This window comes from Thamnophis sirtalis, unplaced genomic scaffold, assembly GCF_051295495.1.
Source record: "Thamnophis sirtalis isolate CommonGarterSnake01/CBP01778 unplaced genomic scaffold, rThaSir2_p1.2 scaffold_4, whole genome shotgun sequence".
Taxonomy (NCBI): domain Eukaryota; kingdom Metazoa; phylum Chordata; class Lepidosauria; order Squamata; family Natricidae; genus Thamnophis; species Thamnophis sirtalis.
The window spans coordinates 55465415-55488958 of NW_028261384.1; the positions used below are offsets into that span (position 1 = coordinate 55465415).

The window sequence follows — 23544 nt, forward strand, 5'->3', positions numbered from 1 at the left end:
GGAGGAGGAATTCTGGGAGTTGAAGTCCACAAGGCTTAAAGCTGTCAGGTTTGAAGACCCCTGGGGGTTTTTTTCTAAAGGGTTAGGGGTGCAAGGGTCTTGTAACTTGACAGCTTTAAGACTTGCATGCTTCAATGCCAGAGTTCCTGAGCCAACATGACTGGAGGAGGAATTCTAGGAGTTGAAGTCCACAAGGCTTAAAGCTGAAGACCCCTGGGTTTTTTTTCCTAAAGGGTTAGGGGTGCAAAGGTCTTGTAACTTGACAGCTTTAAGACTTGCATGCTTCAATGCCAGAGTTTCTGAGTCAACATTTTGGTTGCTAAACAGGACCGTTGTTAAGTGATACTGATATTATATAACACTTTTAATTAAGCGGGTACCTTGAATAAACATAACTTTGAGTTTCAAATAATACTGATTTCGTTGTTGTCTTAGGTGACATCTGTGAAAAAAATTCAGGTGCTTAGGCATGAAAATATGCCGCTCAAACACTATACTTTTTTCTCACACTGAAAAAAAATTAGAGGGAACATTGGTTTCCAATAAAATAAATGAATGGATAATAACAGAATTCATGACTAATTCTCTTTTAATTTTCTGGAGAATATTGTTTTTTGTAAATCATGAAAACATAGCACTTAGTAAATTTATGACAGCTGAGATAAATTTATGTGCATTATTTGTTTTGTTTGGACAATCTATCTAAATATAAAAATAAACTGCAGTATAATAATTATAGAAAAGGGGCTCATTTATTAACTACAAGAGATAAACATATTATATCCTTTCCTGAGACATATGCCCCATGTCCTGGAAACCCAAGACTGGATTATTGCAAAGATGTCCACCATGGGTACCTCTTGAACAGTCCAGAAATTAAGACTGGCCGACAATGCTTCAACCAAGATGACCACAGATGTCCTCTAAATAATCATTGTTTCAGTTCAAACCTGGAACAAACTTTACATTCTTGAAGTTCTGCCAAATTCTTTCAACAGAATAATGTCAGAGCCTGGATGATTTTGGTTGTTTCGGTTAAACTAATACTTGGGCAAATAGGGAATGACAAGGTAATAATGTAAAGGACTGCCAACAGTTCTGAAACATTATGCATTTTTTCTGTTATTGCCTCAAAAATTTAGAAGCAGGACAGTAGGATATCATAGGAGTCTACAGAGAAAAGGCTAGCTGGTTGACTGGTAGGTTATGCCACACCCATATCAAGAACACTGCAGGGAAGAATACCAGTCTTAACCACTTCTTGTTAGCCATTGATATATATTTTTCATCACTTCTTTTCATCCACCTCCACATTTGTGCTCACAATGGACCTGTTTAATTATATGTACAGATTTTTAAAAATATCTGAAATGCATGTTTTAGTTCAGACACAGACCATCCTAAGATGTTACATGACTCTAATCAGTACTTTAGTTATCACTTGTATTTCAAACTGAATTCAAATTGTTTACTACAGTTGTGTACAATTTACATCATACAATGTAATTTCAAATATCTTTCAGGAGTTCTCCTCTGAGATCATTAATGAGCCAGCTTCCACATAAATAATAATTTTGTCTTTCATATTGTGAGTTTTGTATTATGAAACTAACTGAAGCTGAATTGGAGCAAACTCTTGAGGTGGTACCTTGCTCAACAGTAGTAACTGTGAGAGGGATCTTGGAGTCCTAGTGGACAACCATTTAAATATGAGCCAGCAGTGTGCAGCAGCTGCCAAAAAACTGTGCCAACACAGTTCTAGGCTGCATAAATAGAGGGATAGAATCAAGATCATGTGAAATGTTAATACCACTTTATAACGCCTTGGTAAGGCCACACTTGGAATACTGCATTCAGTTTTGGTCACCACGATGTAGAAAAGATGTGGAGACTCTAGAAAGAGTGCAGAGAAGAGCAACAAAGATGATTAGGGGACTGGAGACTAAAACATATGAAGAACGGTTGCAGGAACTGGGTATGTCTAGTTTAATAGAAAGAAGGACTAGGGGAGACATGATAGCAGTGTTCCAATATCTCAGGGGTTGCCACAAAGAAGAGGGAGTCAAACTATTTTCCAAGGCACCTGAGGGTAGAACAAGAAGCAATGGGTGGGAAACTAATCAAGGAGAGAAGCAACTTAGAACTAAGGAGAAATTTCCTGACAGAACAATTAATCAGTGAAACAGCTTCCCTCCAGAAGTTGTGAATGCCCAACACTGGAAGTCTTAAGATGTTGGATAGCCATTTGTCTGAAACAGTATAGGGTTTCCTGCCTAGGCAGGGTGTTGGACTAGAAGACCTCCAAGGTCCCTTCCAACTCTGCTATTGTATTGTTTTGTATAAAATATATTTAGAAGGGATCTGTAAACACATCTTTTCATTCTGGCTTAGAACTGTTTTTATTCTGAGGTGTTTTTTTTATTTTACCACTTTTTGATATATTTTTAGGCATTGAAATTGTTCAGCACATATTTTTGCTAAATAAATGCTATACGTATGCTAAATAAATACTAGGTTTTTAAAAGAAACTTATTTTCACTTCACACTTTTTAAATTCTGCTATAAAATAATGGTAAGGACATATGTCAGGGCTAGTAATGTATCCGTCTAATGAATTTTATAGCCTTTATAGTTAAAATTAGGATTTCTCTGGGAAATCACATTTTTAAAAAGTAAAAATTAATATAGGAGAATTTTAGAACCTCAACTAATAAATTATTGTTAATAAAAATAAAGAGGGGTGCTGTTACCAAAATATATATTAATGGTTAACGGTGAAATCAAATACCAATCGTTCATTATTTATTCAATAATTTATTGAAATGTAATATTACTAATAAAATCAACAATGTAAAATGAAAGATTATAAATAAATGGACGTTAAGTTGTGTTTTCTTCTTACCTTAAGATTAGTAGTCTTACAATAAAAATTAAACCAGAAAAAAAAATCATTTTTAAAAGTATGTGAATTCTTATAAATTCTTTACACTCCTATTACAGAAAAATGTTAAAGAGCTTATGGATTCAAATGGTATCAGAATCCTTGTGGATCTCCTTACTCTGGCCCATCTTCACACAAGCAGGGCAACAGTACCATTCCAAGTATGGCATTTTTATTTTTTTAAGCTTTGTATAAAATAAATAAGTGCAGATTCTCATAAAAACAAAAATAGTTATCACATTGGAATTAATTTGAAACTTAGCCTGTTCAAAATTGGGAAGTTATTTAATGTGTTTTTAAGACTTGGGTTTGACTACTAATTGACTACTAATTAAGACACCTGTCGTCTAAAGTTCATCTACCCTTCCCTTTATAGTTAAATTCCCATCCTTTGGTCCAATAACTTGAAAAATTGATGAGACCAACTATGTGTACATTTTCTAACAAGACAGTGACATTTGTACATATAAATTACTTCTTAAATGTATGTAAAATCTATTTTTCTAGTTACATGATGCAAAACTTAATTTTCTTTTTAAGAGCAATGTTATTGAAGCAGCTCCAGATATGAAAAGAGAGAGTGAAAAAGAATGGTATTATGGCAATGCAGAGAAAGAGAGAAGAGGTCCATACAGCTTTAATGAGGTATCTTTCAAATGTTGTTTCATATTGAAAATAACATAGTGTTGTTTCATGACCTTGTAATCTTTGTCAGAAAGGAGTATGTTTATAAATGGTGGGGTTCTCAGTACTCGCTGACCTTATTGGGTTTTTTTGCATTCATTATTGGCATTGACATTGTTTCATTACCCAACTAGGTAATATCATCAGTGCTAATAGAGATGGGAGTTTGCTCTCAACATTTATTATAGTGGCTCACCCTATCAGTGTTGGGAATGGCCTTGGTAGTTCTATGATTGGGCTGTTTACTGTTAGTTGTTTACTGTTAACAGTTTCTTGATTGGCTTATTGAGATAATATATATTTGATGTCAAATGAGGCAGGAGAACATTTTACTCAACTATGCCATGAACAATAGCTACGCATAATGTGTATATTGTTTGAACAACACAAGTGGCGACTATACACTTGGATTTCACCAAAGGGAGAACATCGAACCTAAATTGATCACATATTATGCCAGAAGAGGTGGAAAAGTCTCTTCCCCATTGTGAAAACATTATTTGATGCAGATTGTGGATCAGATCATGAACTGTTAGCTGCCAAGGTAAGGTTTAGGTGTTGCAGTGTCAAACATCCACCCATGATTCAGAGATTTGATGTCGAGAAGATTCCCTGCATATGTAGTTGAAGTTAAGTTAAAAATAGATAACAGAAGTTAAGAACAGATTTGAATTCCTCAACTTCTCCAAAAGGCAACCAGTTATGGCCAACTGTCATTAAAGTAGCCCAAAACATATTACATACCGTCACTAACATAGCCCAATAAAGCAGCATAAGAACATTGCATACAGGAAACCAACAAAATTGGCCAGAATTATATAACAAAATGCAAAGAGAGAAGGAAAGAAAAAGCTATTGGTGACAGGGAAAAAATGCAAAGACTAAATGCAAAGTTCCAGAGACAGGCAAGATAAAATAAGGACAACTATTGGGCTGAACAATGTGAGAAACTAGGACCCAGCCATTAAAGGTCATGCAAGAGAGTATTTCACTTATGTGAAGAAGACCGGAAACCTTTTTATTACAAAAAAAAAGATGAGAGTAGGTAATGGCAGGAATTGCATGATCAATTAGCAATTAAAGAACAATGTCAACAATATGCAAAACAACTTTACACAAAAAACAAGGCAAACCCGTAAGAAAAGAAGGTAATTTACCAGAAATGGAACCAGATATCCTGGAGAAATAAGTTGTACTCAACCAGCTGCTTAACCATAAAGCCCTAGGAGTTGATGGAATTCTTGCAGACCTGCTGAGAACACTGCCAACAAAACAGTGCTTGCCAAAGAAATGTAATGCAAAAAACTGTTTCAAACACTGAATGCAATACTACTCATGAGTAAAATTATTTTGAAGATAATCCAGAAATATTTGAATTCAGTCACCAATAGTTGATATACAAGCAAGATTTCAGTATTGAAAAGGAATGCTATAATATACTGAGTGACATGGTAAGACTGCCAGGCTCTCCATGGATCGTTGTTGGGCCTAGGAGGCGGCGAAGAGAGCGAAAGCAGAAGCGGGGATGCAGAGCTGGTTTGCTAGTTCAGTTACGGAAGCAGCCTCACAGACCAGCATTACCAAGCATTTTTCTAACCAACTCTAGATTCTTTGTCCACAAAACTGATGAACTAGAGCTGTGGATGGCAGCAAATAAGCTCATTCGTGACTGCTGTGTGATGATCAATACAGAGACCTGGCTTCATCCACTTGTACCGGATACATCATTGGAGCTAACTAATCGCACCACACACTGCTTTGATAGAAACAGCAACTCTGGTAAAAGCAAAGGTGGAGGACTTTGTATTTACACACATAATAACTGGTGTACTAACAGTAGAGTTGCTTATACTCACTGTTCTGCAGATGTGGAATTCTTAACTGTCATTTTTCGGCCATTTTATTTACCTAGAGAGATTTCTGTTACAGTTATCACTGCTGTCTATATTCCACCTGATGCAAATGTTAGCGCAGTGCTCTCTAAGTTACATGACGCCATTGAGAGGCGACAGCAAACTTACCTTGAGGGCGCTTTTATCTTGGCTGGGGATTTTAATCAAGCCAGTCTAAAGTCGGTTTTCCCTAAGTTTGTGTCCCACCACAGGTAAGAATACTCTAGATCATATTTACTCAAACGTACGACAGACATATAGAGCAATCCCCCTCTCCCATCTGGGTACATCTGACCACATCTCTCTGCTACTGTGCCCAAAGTATATCCCCCTTAGGAAAAGGATACGACCAGTCTTGAAAACTGTCACAATCTGGCTGGAGGGAGCACTCTGCCAGTTGTAGGACTGCTTTGAGACTACTGAGTGGAGTATATTTGAACATTTGGAGCTGCAAAAATTCACTGACACTGTACTCTCATACATTAAAACATGCAGACAATATAACAGTGAATAAGCGCATCAGAGTTACGTATCAGAATACGAAAAAAATAGCCAATGCTAATGCCCTGCTAGTAGGGGAGCTAAATAGCTTCTTCACCCGCTTTGAAGTCAAAAGCCAGTCTCTATGGCTCTAGCCCGAAAGCCCTCTGACCTCCAGCCACTCACTCTGGATGAACATCAAGTGAGAGCTGAGATGAAGGCTGTAAACCCCAACAAAGCTGCAGGTCCAGACAGGGTGTTGGGGAAAGTGGTAAAAACCTGTGCTGACCAATTAACAGGGGTCCTGACAAGGATTTTTAACCTCTCCCTGCAACAGGCTAGATTCCAATCATGCTTGAAAGCAGCCACAATTATCCCAGTTCCGAAGAAAGCAGCCATAAAAAGCTTGAATGACTATAGGCCCATTGCATTGATGTCTATAGTGATAAAGTGCTTTTGAGAGACTGGTCCTACAACACCTCAGGTCCTGTCTTCCACCAAATTTTGATCAACACCAATTTGCTTATAGAAGCAACAGGTCGATAAGAGACGCCATCGCCACTCCTCTACATATTGCACTGAGCCACCTTGAGAAATCTGGTAATTATGTCAGAATGCTTTTTATAGACTATAGCTCGGCCTTTAACACCATCTTACCAGGAATTCTCATTGAAAAGTTCACTGACCTGAATTTCCCTCCCCTCACTTGTGACTTCCTGACGGATCGCGCACAAATACTAATGGTTGGGACCTTTACATCTTCCATGCTGAAGCTCAGCACAGGCTCCCCTCAGGGTTGTGTGCTCAGCCCCTACCTGTACTTGCTGTATACATATGACTGCATATCCTCTGATCCATCCAACATCATAATAAAGTTTGCAGATGACACAACGGTGCTTGGTCCCATAACTGGAGGGGACGAATCAGCATACAGGGAAGAAGTCCAGAAGGTATCCGCATGGTATACTAGTAAGACAAAAGAGATGGTGCTAGATTTCCGGAAGCACAGAGAGGAACCTGCCAAACTGTATATCGAGGGTGGCTGTGTGGAGAGGGTTAAATTTTAAATTCTTGGGAGTGCATATTAGTCAAGATCTCACCTGGAAAAACAACACGTCTCTGGTGATTGGAAAGGCCCAACAGAGACTTCATTTCCTTAGAATCCTGCGAAAAAATCAGGTGGAACAACGGCTGATGACCTCTTTCTATCGGTCCATCATAGAAAGTGTCGTCACATATTGTATTACAGTATGGTATGCTGGTTTAACAGCTGCGGATAGGAAGGCACTACAGAGAGTGATCAATTTGGCACAAGAAACCATTGGTTGCCCTCTGACACCACTGGATGACATCGCCAGATCTCGCTCCTTTAGCAGAGTAAGGAAGATACTCAGAGATGATTAACACCTTGGTCAGTGTCTCTTTGCACTTCTACCATCAGGCAGAAGACATCAAAGTATAGCCAACCGAACAAACAGGTTTAAAGATAGTTTCTATCCTTGGGCTGTGAGACTTTTAAATACAACCACAATCACTCCATGCACACACTAGTTTTCTTTCTTTCTTTCTTTTTTCGTTTCTGTTATAATTTTGCACCAGTGAGGTTAAAACCAATTTCATTGTATTTAGTACAATAAAATTATACTTATACTTACCTATACTTATAATGCATAATCATATGCCAATCTACATTGGATAATGGAAAAAGTAAAGGAATACCAAAAAGTGTCGGGGTTCCAAATAGCATCCAAAAGTAAATCAGAGTCCAAGGCAAAGTATTGCTCAAAGTTCCAATTTATTAAGAGAGCCATGTTGGCACATCTGGGAAAACCCAAATCTGAAAGCTTTCCGGTTTTCCCCATCTAGTTGAAAGTTCAACATCTTGCCCCTACACCCACAAGTCCATCACATGATCCAATCTCCCACTGCCACGCTGGCAGTTCTACCTATCCAATTCTGGTCAGGTACAGAGACAAAGGATGACCTTGGCTTTCTAGAAAATTTTTTGTTGTTGCTACATAGTATGTGACTCCTTACAATCCTACCTTTCATTTTCCCACAGTGCATAGCAGAATAATGAAAGTGTGGCAGGCTAAAGACCCAAAAGAAAAGATGGCTGCAGGCCTGACAGGCGGCCTTTCCTCAGAAGAAAAGTATATCTTGAAAAGAGAATAATGTGGGGGTTAACATGAGCATAACTAACCACCTTCCCAATTGGGGGGGGGGGATGCTTTGGCTTATCAGGAAATTTATCATGGAATTGTTTCATTAACTTATCGGTTTTTACCTTCCAACTTTTCATCAATGTAGCTTCGGACAAAAGCTACCCCTTCCAATGCACTAAACACTGTAACTGACCTATATATAATCCAGAGTCTAAAACTTACTTCACTTCATAGTGAGTTCACTACTGGAGGAGTGGGAGGCTGGGTCAATGGTCTTAGGTTGGACCCAATCACAGGTTTTAGCAAGCTACAATGGAAGACAGGGTGAATTTTTCCTAGAATTCTTTGCAGACTGAGCTGAACCGTAACTGGGTTAATTATTTTCACTATTGGGAAGGGACCTAAAAATTCCAGCCCTAATTTCTTGCTAGGCATTCTTAACTTTATGTATTTGGTAGACAAGAAAACTTTATCCCCCACACCGAAGTGGGGTTGGAGTGAGCAGTGCTTATCAGCTTGTTTCTTGTACTCTTCTGCTTCTGCTAGAGCTTTTTTCATATTTTTCCACTCCTTTTTAAGAGCGTCCAACCATTCAGTCAGAGACACGGAGGAGGGGGGCTCTCTGGGCAGTTCAGACATGAGAACAAATTCCATTCCACTGGTAACTTGAAAAGGAGTTAATCCAGTGCTGTTGTGGACAGCGTTGTTATACACGACTTCAGTGAAAGGTAGCAAATCTGACCAGTTGTCCTGCTGATAATCCACATAACAACTGATGTATTGTTCCAGCATCACATTAGCTCTTTCTGCTGCTCTGTTCATGCTCAGATGGAAGGCCGAGCTAAGTCCTTGCGTGGACTCAATGGACCTCAGGAACTCCCTCCAGAACTTGGCGGTGAACTGAACTCCACGGTCTGAGATGATTCTCCTGGGTACTCCATGTAGGTCAGTGGTAGTCAACCTGGTCCCTACTGCCCACTAGTGGGCGTTCCAGCTTTCATGGTGGGCGGTAAGGATTTACTGTAACGCTGCTTTATAAATTTTATAAAGTAAAGTTACTTCCCTACTTTATAAATCACCATTACTGTGGAACTGGTGGTCGGTTAGAAAATTTTACTACTAACAGAGATACAAAAGTGGGCGGTAGGTATAAAAAGGTTGACTACCCCTGGTGTAGCTGATAAATGTCTTTAACAAACATCTTCACTAGCTGCTTTGCGGTAATCCTGAGCAAGAGATGAAATAAGCTTACTTGGAAAATAAGTCAATGACTGTCATATTACTTCATTCCCGCCGCTGTTTGGGACTTCTATGATGAAATCCATTGCAATCTCTTCCCATGATCAGTTAGGGCTAGCCACCTGTTGCGGTAATCCAGGGGGCTTACCTGGCTGTATTTTCATGGTTGCACAAGTGGCACAGCTTTTCATGTAGTTTCTACTTCTGCTTTCATTTTTGGCCACTAAAATTGATGTCTGGTAAGGTGGAGCATTTTTAGGAATCCCAATTTCGCATTGTGGCTTCACTTTAGTAATTCCAGCCTCAAGTTCGCAGAAACATACAGTTTGGATCCTTTCCAGGCTAAGCCATCTCTCATCGTCAGGATGTCTTTGTTGTCGTTGAGCCAGGGGTCAATGGGCAGCACCGATTTCATTGCTGTGGTCAACTTGTTCTGGCCAAGAGTGGCTGCCACCTTGTCTGACCTCTGGTGGTGACTTGACCCACTTTTTGGTTTGGGGGAATGATTGGGTGAATCACTTCTGTCTTACTGCGGTTTTCTTGATAAGGCATGTGCCAGCAAGTTTTTCCCCGCAGGGATGTGCTTCAGTTCGAATTTAAACCTTCTGAAGTATTGTGCCCAGCGAGCTTGCTTTGGAGATAGTTTGTGGGGGCTTTTGAGGACTTCAAGGTTTTTATAGTCAGTCCAGACCTCGAATGGCACTTCCTCCTCCTCTAGGAAATGTCTCCAGGTGAGTAGGGCCCACTGGACCACATAGGTTACTTTCTCCCAAATGTTATCAAGGTAAACGTGCACCCCTTTGTACAGGTGATCATGCAGCACTTCATTAATGAACTGCATGAACACTGCAGGGGACCCTTGTACCCCAAATAGCATGAGTTTGAATTGGAAGCTACTAAGGGGGCAGTTAAAGGTAGTCTTCCATTTATCTCCCTCCCTGATACATATCCGGTAATAGGCCTCTCTCAAGTCCAGTTTGGTGAACACTTTGCCTTTAGCCAAGTGGTTCAACATGTCTTTAACGAGGGGTAGAGGGTAGGCATTTTTAATGCAAACAACTTTGATCCCCTGGAAGTCAATGCATAGCCTCACACACACACCTCTCCCCATCTTTCTTCTCTTTGAAAAGCATAGGAGCTGCTACTTCTGACTTGGCTGTTTGGATGAAGCCCCGCTTCTAATTGGTATCAATGTATTTTCTTAATTCCGCAATCTCCTTAGGATCCATGGAATACATTTTTGGCTTCTGTAGGGTTGCCTCAGGCACGAACTCTATCGTGCAATTGGTGGGTTGGTGAGGGGGAAGATAATTGCAATCTTCCTCACTGAAAACCCCTGCCAGATTCCAGTATTCTTTTGGTATTTGCTAGATGCCTGACAGTTTAGTATCTGTTGCAGGGGCTGCAGGCTCTTGATGGTCTGCTTTAAGCCATTTGATGTCCAGGTGGCCTTCTCGCTTTATGGGGGGTAGCGGCCCAATGCCTAGGATCAATTTTCAATCACTGTCCTCTCACTTTATAGTAGGTGCCCATTTGTCCAACCATGCAAGCCCAAGATGATTGATTGATTCATTTTTGATGAATCTGAGAAGTTCATAGTGGTGCCCTATCTGCAATTTCACCAAGTCGGTAATTAGCTTGGGGGGGGGGGCTTCAATTAGCACCCTGTCCTCTTCCTCAAACCAAATGGGATTGGCTAAGGATCCTGTGCAAATGCCCAGCTGCTCCACGATGGACATGCTGATTAAGCACTGGGTGCAGTCTGTGTCCACAACTGCCTCAACTTACCCTTCTACCCCAGTCTCAGGCACTATGAGTTTGGATTTGATAGCAAAGGGGCAGATGGGTGCACTTACCATCGGGTCATCTTTGCTGCTTTTTTCCTCTTCTGAACTAGGAGGGTTTTTCCCATCTAGCAAAATCTCTGACTACTCAGTCTGGGGATCGGATATGTTTGTTGGGCAAGATGACTCTTTTTGGGTAGTTTTGGGGGGTCTTTTTTTGTCCCACTGGTGGCTTGGGTGCGCGTTTGTGAGATTGGGGTCGGAGCCAAGCATTCCAATGCTCTGTGCCCATGTTGACCATACCAGTAACATTTTATTGCTCCCGCAGACTTGGAGGGAGGACAGCTCCACCACAGCTTTTGAAGCATGTAGATGGTCTCGACATAGATAGGTGATCTGTCATTTGCTGCTTTCTCTGTGGGCTTCTGTTCCTCATCTTCCCTGAGTCTTTAGGCCACCTGGGTTCAAATCAGTGCTGGGGCTCAGAGTAACTGGTGAAGTATTTTAATGCAGATTCGGGTTAATGTCAGGGTTCCAAATAACATCCCAAAGTAAATCAGAGTCCAAGGCAAAGTATTGCTCAAAGTTCCAATTTATTAAGAGAGCCGGTACATCTGGGGAAAAAACGAATCTGAAAGCTTCCCAGTTTTTCCCACCTAGTTGAAGGTTCAAGATCTTGCCTCCATACCCACATGTCCATCACATGGTCCAATCTCCCACTGCCATGCTGGCAGTTCCACCCATCCCAGTCATGTGCAGAGGTGCAGAGACAAAGAATGACCTTGGATTTCTAGAAAGAATTTTGTTGTGGCTACATAGTATGTGACTTCTTACAATCCCCCCTCCCATTTTCCCACAATAGAAAATGCATAGCAGAATGAAAGTGTGGCAGGCCAAAGACACAAAAGAAAAGATGGCTGCAGGCCTGACAAAAAGATCTCTATATGTGTTTCATTGACTACACAAAAGCCATGGTGTTGACCATGACAAGGCTGAAATTGCCTCAAAGAAGTGAAAATATCACCACATCACATCCAGCTCATTCAGTCATTGTACTCTGTTCAGGTAGCCACTGTAGGAATGGAATATGGAAACAGAAAATATTCAGAATTGAAAAAGGCACTTGGCAAGTTTGCATTCTGTCATGCTATTTAACATGTACACAGAAATATTTTTGAGAAGTGCACATTTGGAGGACTTCAACCATTGGGTTTAAAATCGGTGGTAGGACTATCAGCAATCTCCGATATGTAGATGATACAACATTGCTCACAGAAAGCAAGAAGAAATGGAGTGGTTAATCCTGAGTCAAAGCTGAAAGTGAAAAATTTGGATTACACCTTAATATCAAGAAAACAAAGGTCAAAGTGCAGATCAACAATGAGACTATCAAAATAGTAATGGGATTTATCTTCCTGGGCTATAAAATTGATCCAAATGGTGATTGCAGCCCTGAGAATAGAAGATGTATTTTGAAGAACTGCAATGTATGGAATGAGTAACATCTGAAGAGTAAAGACATTAGCCTCACAACCCAAATGCACATTTGTTAAACCAATAATTTTTCCAGTTGCAACTGCAACTGCAAAAATAATAAAGAAAGCCTAGACTGAACCTCACGGAAAATATCACTTGAAGACAATATTGCCAAACAGAAGCTATCATACTTTGGTCATGTCATCAGAGCTGACTTGCTTGGAAAGTCAATCATGTTGGGAGTGACCAGCTGTAAAAGAAGGGGCCACCCTAGTATCCATTGGCTGGGCAGTGTAAAGGATGACATGGAGAGGCAGTATGAGACAGAGCAGCATAAAGAGTGCTAATCCATATAGTGGTTGAAGGTCGGACATAACTGGATTGCTGATGATGACGACGACAATGAGCTTAGAAGTCCACCCATGAAGTTATTAGGAATAACCAGCTCATCTATGCATTTGCATGATGAATTTTTTTTGGGGGGGGAGGAGTTGCTTTCTTTTATTATTTTCCTTTCCTTGAAAATGAAAAACAAAACTAGAGTGAGGATTGCTACTAAGGAGTGTATTGGGGAAAGTTTTTACTTTCAGCCTAAGTGATCACTATTTTTTATAGTTGAGCTATTTTTCCCCAAATCAAATATTCTAATGAACCTGGAATGTCTATTTTTATTTTTATTTATAGCATAGTAGAGATTTGGGCTGTTTGATTAGTCCTTTAGATTTGCCCAGATTGTCTTTGGCAAGCTAAAGAATTTTTACATATCTGCTTACATAGATTAATGTAAACATGATTTTAAATATCTTGGATATATTCACTACTGTTTGCAAAAACTGAACATTAGTCAATGTTCAGAATACTGTTTTGAAAACAGTATTCATTATAGTATTCAATTTCTAATTCAGATGCAGGAATTGTGGACAGAAGGAAAACTGACTTCAAAAACACGTTGCTGGGCCCAAGGCATGGATGGATGGCGACCATTGCAAGTTATTCCTCAGTTGAAATGGTGTCTACTGGCCACTGGACAAGCTGTGCTAAATGAGACAGATCTGGCTACACTTATTCTCAACATGCTTGTCACAATGTGTAACTATTTTCCCAGCAGGTAAAGAACTTAAATTTTAGGCCGCTAATATTTGTCGTTATTGCAAAAGTCTTAAATGGTCCATTCCTAGGGATGAAGACAGTGAAAAAACTATTCAAGAAGCCACACCAAAAAACATAATTCTTCACTGTAAAAGTGGAGAATAATAAAACTCATATGTTGAGCTAGTAAAGAGTTTGTTCTAGGAAAAAACAAGAATGTGAAGCACAAAAGAATGTATACTAATTAGTCAAAAGACAATAGAAACAAATGACTTTGTACTAATATACTGATTAGAAAAATATATTTATTTTAGAGATCAAGACAATGCTATTATAAGACCTTTACCCAAGGTGAAGAGGCTTCTCTCAGACAACACTTGCCTTCCCCATATCATTCAGGTAAATTGACATTCCATCTTGGCTTTCATACATACTTCATTTCCTACTTAATTTTCAATATGCTATACATGTTTATGGGTTTTATTAACTAAGTAATGTTTTAGATAGTAACTGAGCAATATTTTAATTTGAAATGAATATTTAACTTTTTTTACACCACAGCTTTTGCTGACTTTTGATCCCATTCTTGTTGAGAAGGTTGCCATATTACTCTTCCATATCACACAAGACAACCCGCAGTTACCTCGTCTTTATCTGAGTGGAATATTCTTCTTCATTATGATGTACACTGGTTCCAATGTACTCCCTGTTGCAAGGTGAAAACAAAATTTCCATATCTCTCTGGGTTGGTTTGAGTAACATGCAATCTAGCAATCCATAAGTCTTTTATTTTTTATTTAGCATGATGTTCAATCCTAGATCAGTATGGAAGCCTGACTTAATGGTCAGTCAAAAGATCCAGCCATTTCCTGCTCATTTTGTGATTTTCCCACCAGTCCCTAGAAGAAATGAGAAAGATATATAATATGCAAACAGCAAACCATGAGTGTACACAAACCAGAATTTGTAAATCAACAGGAACCCATAATTTCAAATTGTGTTTTATTGAGAACCATTGTATTTTATAAAACCATTGTGTTTTATTGTTTTTTCTGAGGACAGATAGCTTTACTCTCCACATTATCTCTTAGCAATATATGCAAACCAAGCCATTATATTATAATGGTGATATGGGTCAATCTGATAATGAGGCATTCCCTAAATAATATAGTATCAAATTACTAGTAAGAATTAAAATTTAGAGCATTCTTTCTCAACATTTTTTTCTAGGGAAATCCTTTGAAATAATTCTTGGTGAACATCTGCATAAAAAATTATCTAAAGCTCATGGTATATTAGTATAATCAGTAAGCTGAATTAAGGAGCATAAAAATTCTAACTACTGTGAATCTTAGCATTATGAGATGTGCAAGCTTAACAAAACTTTTTTAAAATCATGATTTCTTATTGAACCCTAGAACTCTTCAGAAAATGAGAAAAGCTAGCTTAATAGAAGCACTTGAATTATAGAATTCGTAACATTTAATCAAATACATTTATCTTTTAGGTTTTTGAAGTATACACATTCAAAGCAAGCTTTCAAATCTGAAGAGGTAAGATATATAAATAGTAAAAACCAGCATTTAAAATTTCTGCAAATAAGCCAATCCTAATATTGTATTAAGCATTATTTTGGTTATTTTTGTCTCTTAATTTTTCTTGAGGGTTTTGTGTGCTACAAATAAAATATTTTCACCTTTTAGTAATGCAATAATTGTTGATCTACTGATGATAAAATTTATCTATATCTAATTAGTTTACACCAAGGAATTCTGTTTATATAGTGCTCAAATAAATTGTTAATTTATAATGTCAGAAATCAACAATTCTAAAGAAAGTAAGTAGTTTGCATTGCAGTATTAATAAAGCAAACAAAATCCTCAAGAAAATAATTTAATTATTATAAATTAATTATGACACATTGATAGAAAGGAAAATTGAAGAAATATTTGTGTTTAGATATTTGAGCAAAATAGAATTCTTGGTAATGGAAATAAAGTGCTTAATGGAGGAACAAGCTGGATTTAAACTAGAACACTCCACAATAGACATTTGTTTTATTTTACACCCTCTGATAACAAAAACAACTAATGCCAAGAAACTGTTTACCATCTTTTTAGATCTCAGTGGTGCTTTTGACTCAAACAGGAAAATTTTGTGGTGGAAATTGGCTAAGTTAAACATGGAACTCAGATTCTTACTCTTACTCTTTTCTTGGTTAGGGCCCTCTACTCAAACACTCGTTTGGAAGCCCGTATAGATGTTATTGCTTCCCCCTAGTGAGGTTGGACAGAATTATGCTTTTTTATCTCTGTTAATGTTCAAAATAGTCAAAGATCCATAATAAATTCATTAATATTCTTCTATAAGCGCACTATCAAATTGACATCAGAAGACTAATGTGAAAGCTAAATATCTGCTGTGCTCTTAATTTTCTAAATATCAATAAAATCAAATGTAAAATGATGGTATTTAGCAAAAAAAAGTGTGAAATATAATTGGCAGATAAATGAGGAACCTATTGAACAAATTATTTTTTTTACTTATTTAGGTGAGATTTTTACCAATACAGGGGTATGGGTAAATCATTTTAAAGGAAGCTCAGCAAAAGTTGAGACAAGTACTAAAAGATTATATAAATTATCTAATAATTATCCAGGTATCCACTTCATATAGAACTGATTGATAATTAAAGATTTTGCATACAGGCAGAAGATCCATTCAATGGAACAGGGGTGGGTTTCCAAAAACCTACTACCAGTTCTGTGGGTGTGGCTTGTTTGGTGGGTGTGGCTTGATGGTCATGTGATGGTAGGCATGACTTGTTAGTCTTGTGACTGGGCAGGCGTGGCTTTGGTCATGTGACTGATTGGTGTAGCTGGTTGGTCATGTGACTGGGTGGGTGTGGCCAACTTGATGTCACTCACATCAAGGGGTGCCTTGCCTGGCCTCTTCTCGCCTGAAAGGCCTCTACGAGATACAATTTCTATTTATTTACTATTAAATATCCAAAATATACTATTTAATCCTATGTATATATCCCATATGTGTACATACATATTACATAGTATAAAACGTGTATAGGTACACAAAAAGATATACATTAGCTACTGTATGTGTATATATACACACAAACACAGACACACACACACAGAGCTCTTCTAAAACTATACACATTGAACCTCACTTACTGCATTTGGAAAAAACACCCAGAGTCCACTTTCTGCTACAGATTTAACTATAACTTGTGTACATTAGAACATTACACACACCTTCAGATGTTTTTCCCTAGCTTGCACATGACTGTTATGTGGTGAAAATGTGGTAAAACTCACTTAACAATGCTTTTGCTTAGCAACCAAAATGTTGGACTCAGTTGTGGTCATAAATCACAATTGACTATCTCTGCCTTCCTCTGCACAGCAGCCTTGTCCTAGTAAACTCCTTCTCCTATTTGGCAATTTTCCACTCTGTTAGAGGCACCGAAATAATCCAGATGATATAAGGTTTTCTGCTGGGGCAGGAGGTTGGACTAGATGACCTCCGAGATCCCTTCCAATCCTAGATTGCTGTGCTGTTTCAAAGCATCTCCTGAAGCCAGGTCTAGTGCCCGGGTGAGCGGTCCTTCCTTCTCTCCTTTCTCTCTCTCTCTCTCCCTTCCTTCCTCTTTCTTTCTCTTTTTTTCTTTCTCTTTCTTACTTTCTCTTTCTTAGTTTCTTTCTTTCCTCTCTCTTTCTCTTTCTTTTGTCTCTCTCTCACTTTTAGGAATCACATCTAAAGGACCTCTAGAAGATATACATCTTGTTCAAAGCTGATTATACTCCATGACAAAAGCTTTAGCTCAGACTTGTTAACTTGACTATAAAAGATCCCATTTAAATAATTTATGTTTTTTTAAAGAATGTGGAAATGAGTAAAACAATATAGTAGAGAAAAAAAGAAAAGAAAGAAAGAAAAAGTGTTCAGTTCTTAATGTTTGAAATGTATCTTCTTAATAACATACTAGTAATAATGCATTAGAATATTCCCTTTCTCCCTCCCTAACTCCCTCAAAATTATTTGGGGCCATGCAATCCTTCCTTCCTTCCTTCCTTCCTCTCTTCCTTCCTTCCTTCCTTCCTCTCTTCCTTCCTTCCTTCCTTCCTTCCTCCCTCCCTCCCTTCCTTCCTTCCTTCCTTCCTTCCTCCCTTCCTTCCTTCCTCTCTCTTTAAGTGGGGAGTCTGGGTTTTGGGTTCCCACACTCAGTTCCCCTAAAAATCCACTTCTTGGCAGTGGGCGCAAACCCACTTCTTCCTTCCCAATCCGCTGGGTGGCAGACCCCAGTGATTCTTCTGTTGATTTGATCAAAGCAGCGGGAAAGAGTGAGGGGGGAGGAGGGGGGTGGAAGCAGTGGATGAACCCGTCCAAAGGTGTGTTTGTGCACACACCTTTGGAGACAAATAATCAGAAAAGGATTCAGGCTCCCTCTCCCTCTTTCTCATCCTGGATTCATTCCAAAATTTTTAAAGTCTCCCCCGTTCATACACACACCTTCCTGCCCCTCACCCCTCTCCTATTGGATTCACTCTGAAGTTTTTTTAAATCTCCCCCATGCATATACACACCTTTCTGCCTCTCTCTCTCTCCCTCTTTCTCTCCTACTGGATTCACTTCGAAGTTTTTTAAATTTCCCCCTCTCCCAACCACCTGAATATGTGCATGTGCACCAGGACATCCACCCACCCTCCTGGAGCGCCACCGCCACACGTCTTGGCCTAGCACAGTGGCGAAAGAAAGAAACCAAGTGGGGCCAGTGCTCCGGACCAAAGGGGAGGGGCGATGGCCCAGCAAGCTCCAAGTGGCAGGGTATTGCACCCCCCTCCCACCCCTCGCCTGGCCATGCAGCTGTGAAGGTTGCTGGGCTGCCCCCTCGTCCCTGCCGCGGGACTGTTGGCCAGTGAGGAGGGGAGTAGGCTAGCGCAAATGCTTACCTGTGTGTAGGCAGAAAACGCTGTACACGCATGGGCAGTTCAATTAAAATTGTTCTGCGCATGCACAGAACTTAAAAAACAAGATGACACCGCCAACTGGAGAACAGTTTCAGAGGCATGGCAGCGACCCAGGCCACCAAACCTCTACCAGTTCGGCTGAACCGGTCCGAACCGGTAGGAACCCACCTCTGCAATGGAACCTTATAAACTATCCGATACATGTTTAGCGGAATAAATAAGTATGACTCAACCCAATTCCTGGATTTTTAAAAATTATTTCACAGCATGGATTTTTCATCCAGTATTTATTCTCAATTGTCTCCCAGGCAAGGGAAATTTTTAAACATAAAGTTTTTAAAAGATATCAGACTGATGTACAGTCACCAGCAACAAATAGTTCTTTTAGCTAAGAACAAAACTATTTTTCAACTTGAAAAATACCTGTCAATAAGTCTAACCCAATTCTCAAAAAGGTTCTAGTCTATCGTTGATTTGAATTGCTAGATTCCATAGACATTTCTATGATCTGTCATATCATGAGTGGATATGTATATGTGATGTCTCAGCCATCGAATGTACTGATCATCGTTGTTTGTCAACTTAGCCTTTGATACTTAACATACCTACTTGAAAGCACAGCTCAATAGAATCTATACACTGTGAACAGAACTGCTAATATTTTAGTTAAGGCAATTGGTCTAAAAACCTGTTATATTGAACAGTTAGGTTATCCTGATGATCAATTTGCCTGAATACTGATTCTTTATATTTTCCACATATGTTTTATTTCTATATTTTCCTTTTTTTTTTTTGCAAGGAATTTTTATTAAACAAACCGCACAAAAAAAATCATCATCTTACATTACATCTTGTAGAAAGTGTGTCAATTGGTTACAATTTGTTTTCGTGCATCTCTTCCACAATTACTTATATTCATATCAATTATCAAAGATTCTTAATGAGTCTTATTATCAACATTACTTATATTCATATCAATTATCAAAGATTCTTAATGAGTCTTATTATCAACATAACATAGTTCTCCTTTGACTAGTTATTTTAGTGTCCTTTTGCCTAAAATAATCCATAGTTAAAAACATAACCACCTGATAGCATTTCATTAATTATTACAAAATCATCCAATAACCCTAAGCCTTTGTAATATATTCTAAATAAAGATTAGTTGACAAAGTTTCTAAGCCTTTTTTTTTCCAAGTCACTATTTACAATTTGTGTCCAGATTCCTTTTGTTATGGTAGTATATATATTATGTATCCCTTATCCTTATCCTTCCATTATTAGATGTTAAAATTAATATTGGTTAACAGAAAATCCTTTACTGTTTATATCCATTTTTTTCTCATCAAACCAATACATATGTGTACCCTATTGCTCTTATCGATTATTTATTTAACATAACAATCTAAAAGTTACTAAATTACTACTTACTAATTATAAAATTTAGTTAATTTTTTGTTATCAACTTTCATATATCCAATAACATTACACCTTTATAACATATTTAAAATAAGAATTAATTAACAAAATTTCTTCTTTTGTGCCTTGAGATTTGGCGTAGAGCTCCAGTCCATCAAATTCCCTTTTTCATAACCCCATTTTTTCGCTTTCAACCACTTTCACTCCACAAATCCAATCATTATTAGTTTTCTTATCTTTATATTCATTTTTCTCTTCAATTTTTTCGGCTCCATCGCCATCATTTTTTTTCTAGTATAAACTCTATCTTCTTCTCAATTCTCCCAGTTATCTCCAATAAATTTTGAATTCCATCCTAAATCCTTTGCAAAGTTAAGTTTCCTTTTCTGAAAATTGATCCATGTTTCCAAATTGTAAATTACTGCCACTCTAGTTTTCAAGACTTTATATATATAAGGAGAAACAGGAACGAATGTATGGTTTCAGAAACTCTAGTCTCCGAGCGGCAGTATTGCTTCCTTTAACTCTCTGATGTTGTCTCAGGTTTAGGGGAAACAAAGTTCTTAAGTGGAGTTTAATAGCAAATAATAGAAGATTTTTGTTAAAGTAGAGAAAGAGATTTTAATTCTTAAGTTAAAAAATAAAGCAAGAAAAAGTGAAAGAAGAAAAACCGGTCCGTTCCCTTTAGGAAGAGGAGAGGGGAAAAAATTGCGAGCACTTCAATCCACAAAGTGTACTGTATTTTCACGCATATATCCCGCCCACGCAAATAACCCGCCCACGCAAATAACCCGCAGGTTTTCAAGATTTATGTAAAAAAGTTTTTATACACCCCGCCTTCTTATATAACCCGCAGCGGCAGTCTGGCCGGCTAGCGAGGAACGACGACCATCTGCTGGAGGCGAAGCGAAGGGAGCCCGCTCTGACCCGAGCTGCGTCCCTCCCCCTCCTCTAGCTAGGAACGACGACCCATCTGCTGGAGGCGAATCGAAGGGAGCCCGCTCTGACCCGAGCTGCGTCCCTCCCCCTCCTCTAGCTAGGAACGACGATGATCTGCTGGAGGCGAAGTGAAGGGAGCCCGCTCTGACCTGAGCTGCGTCCCTCCCCCTCCTCTAGCTAGGAACGACGACCATCTGCTGGAGGCGAAGCGAAGGGAGCCCGCTCTGACCCGAGCTGCGTCCCTCCCCCTCCTCTAGCTCTGCCATTGCTGCAAACTGCACAGCGGCCCCCGTTTTCTCGCTGCTCCCGTCTGCCCCAGGAAAAGGAGGAGGAGGAGAAGCGGCGCGAAGGGAGCGTTGCTTCGAGATGATCTCAAGCGGAACCCGAGGCGCGCCAGCCGTGCGCAGCCCTTTTACACGGCCGGTGCAGTTCCAGAAAAAACACTGCGCCGTGGAGAAGAAACCATTTTGCGTGTAAAATATTTTCCATATACCCCGCCCACTTTTATACCCCGCGGGGGGCATGCGGGGTAGGTAAAAACGCACATTGCCCGCGGGTTATATGCGTGAAAATACGGTAATTACAAAAGGGGGAAAAAAGCATACTAACCAAAACAATCCAATGGAGATCAATTCCGCCACTTGCTTCTTCTACTTAAGGATTTAATTTAGCATAAAAAAAGAAGTTCTTTTGGGCAGTCTTTTTCAAAACAGAAAGAATTCCTCACCAGATGGACACACTTTCTCTTTTCGTTTCCTTCCGGTGCCGTCCCAACTTCATCAGCCTAGGCTGCCTTTTGTCGCCAGCTTGAAGGCCTTCTCTTGGATCGATCAGGGACTTGCGGGGTCCCTGAGATCAGCAACACGTGGTCTTCCTGTTCACCATCTCTTCGTGACGATTTAGGTCCAATTGGACCACCCAGCAGCAAAACTATCGGCGACAGTCTCAGAGCATCAAGACTACATGTCCGTACCATTGGAACGTTGCCTCCTCCCCACTTTCTATATTTTCCTTTTATCTATTTTATCCTGGACTTACAGTACTGTGAAAAAGTTGTAGGCAGGTGTGAAAAATGCTGTAAACAAAGAATGCTTTCAGACATATAAATGATGATTGTTTATTTTTGTCAATTTTCAAAATGCAAAGTGAGTGAACAAAAGAAAAATCTTAAATCAATATTTGGAGAACTAACCACAGATCATCGGTGGATGTAGACTTTCTCACATCCTTCTGTCTCTTCATGTAATCCCAGACACACTTGATGTTGAAATCGGGGCTCTGTGGTGGCCATGCTATCACTTCCAGTACTTCTTGTTCTTTACACTGAAGATAGTTCTTAATGACTTTGGCTCTATGCTTGGGATCGTTGTCCTGCTGCAGAATAAATTTGGGGCCAATCATTTGCCTCCCTGATGGTATTGCATGATGGATAAGTATCTTCCTGTATTTCTCAGTATTGAGAACACCATTAATCCTGACCAAATCTCCAACTCCATTTGCAGAAATGCAGTCCCAAACATTCAAGAAACCTCCACCATGCTTCACTGTTGCCTGCAGACACTCATTATTGTACCGCTCTCCAGCCCTTTGACGAACAAACTGCCTTCTGCTACAACCAAATATTTCAAATTTTGACTCATAAGTCCAGAGCACCTGCTGCCATTTTTCTGCACCCCAGTTCCTATGTTTTTGTGCATACTTTAGTCACTTGGCCTTGTTCCCACATCGGAGGGATTGCTTTTTGGCTGCAACTCTTCCATGAAGACCACTTCTGGCCAGACTTCTCCAGACAGTAGATGGGTGTACACTGGTTCCCACTTTCATGGGTACCATTCACTGGTTTCTGCCAGTTCTGAGCTGATGGCACTGCTGGACATCCTCCGATTTTGACGGGTAAAAAGCTTGATGTGTCTTTCATCTGCTACACTAATTTCCTTGGCCGGCCACTGCGTCTACAATCCTCAATGTTGCCCGTGTCTTTGTTCTTCTTCAAAAGAGCTTGAACAGCACATCTTGAAACCCCAGTCTGCTTTGAAATTTTTGTCTGGGAGAGACCTTGTTGATGCAGTATAACTACCTTGTGTCTTGTTGCTGTGCTCAATCTTGCCATGACATGAAAATGTCTTTCACAACCTCACCTTGGTAGCAGAGTTTGGCTATTCCTCACCCAGTTTTTTTAAAATATTTTTTTTATTTTCAAAACAAACACAACACATCCTTCTTTACATACTGTAGAAAGTGTATCAGTTGGTTACAAAAAGACTTTCGTGCATCTCTTCCACAGTCAACAAACATAATTCATATTAACTCAAGTATTTTAACTCAGATATTTATACATACCTCCATTTTCATTTGACTATAATTGTTTAAACGTCCTTCATCATAAAATATACCAAGATTTAATACATAACCACATACTGGCATTTCATTTACTATTTCTAAAATCCT

At 39.3% G+C, this 23544-nt stretch overlaps 1 protein-coding gene across 3 annotated transcripts in view; it reads left to right on the forward strand.

The window, feature by feature from the left end:
• DNAJC13 (DnaJ heat shock protein family (Hsp40) member C13) overlaps positions 1-23544 on the forward strand; it is a 130006-nt gene that overhangs the window by 55557 nt on the left and 50905 nt on the right. For all 3 annotated transcript variants that reach the window (XR_015696376.1, XM_087712949.1, XM_087712950.1), the window contains 6 exons: positions 3001-3102; positions 3482-3586; positions 13567-13769; positions 14065-14149; positions 14312-14466; positions 15258-15303. Coding sequence is in view for 2 of the 3 variants with exons in the window: in XM_087712949.1 (XP_087569075.1) it covers positions 3001-3102; positions 3482-3586; positions 13567-13769; positions 14065-14149; positions 14312-14466; positions 15258-15303 (696 nt within the window). In the remaining variant the exon portion in view is untranslated. The remainder of the gene's footprint in view (positions 1-3000; positions 3103-3481; positions 3587-13566; positions 13770-14064; positions 14150-14311; positions 14467-15257; positions 15304-23544) is intronic.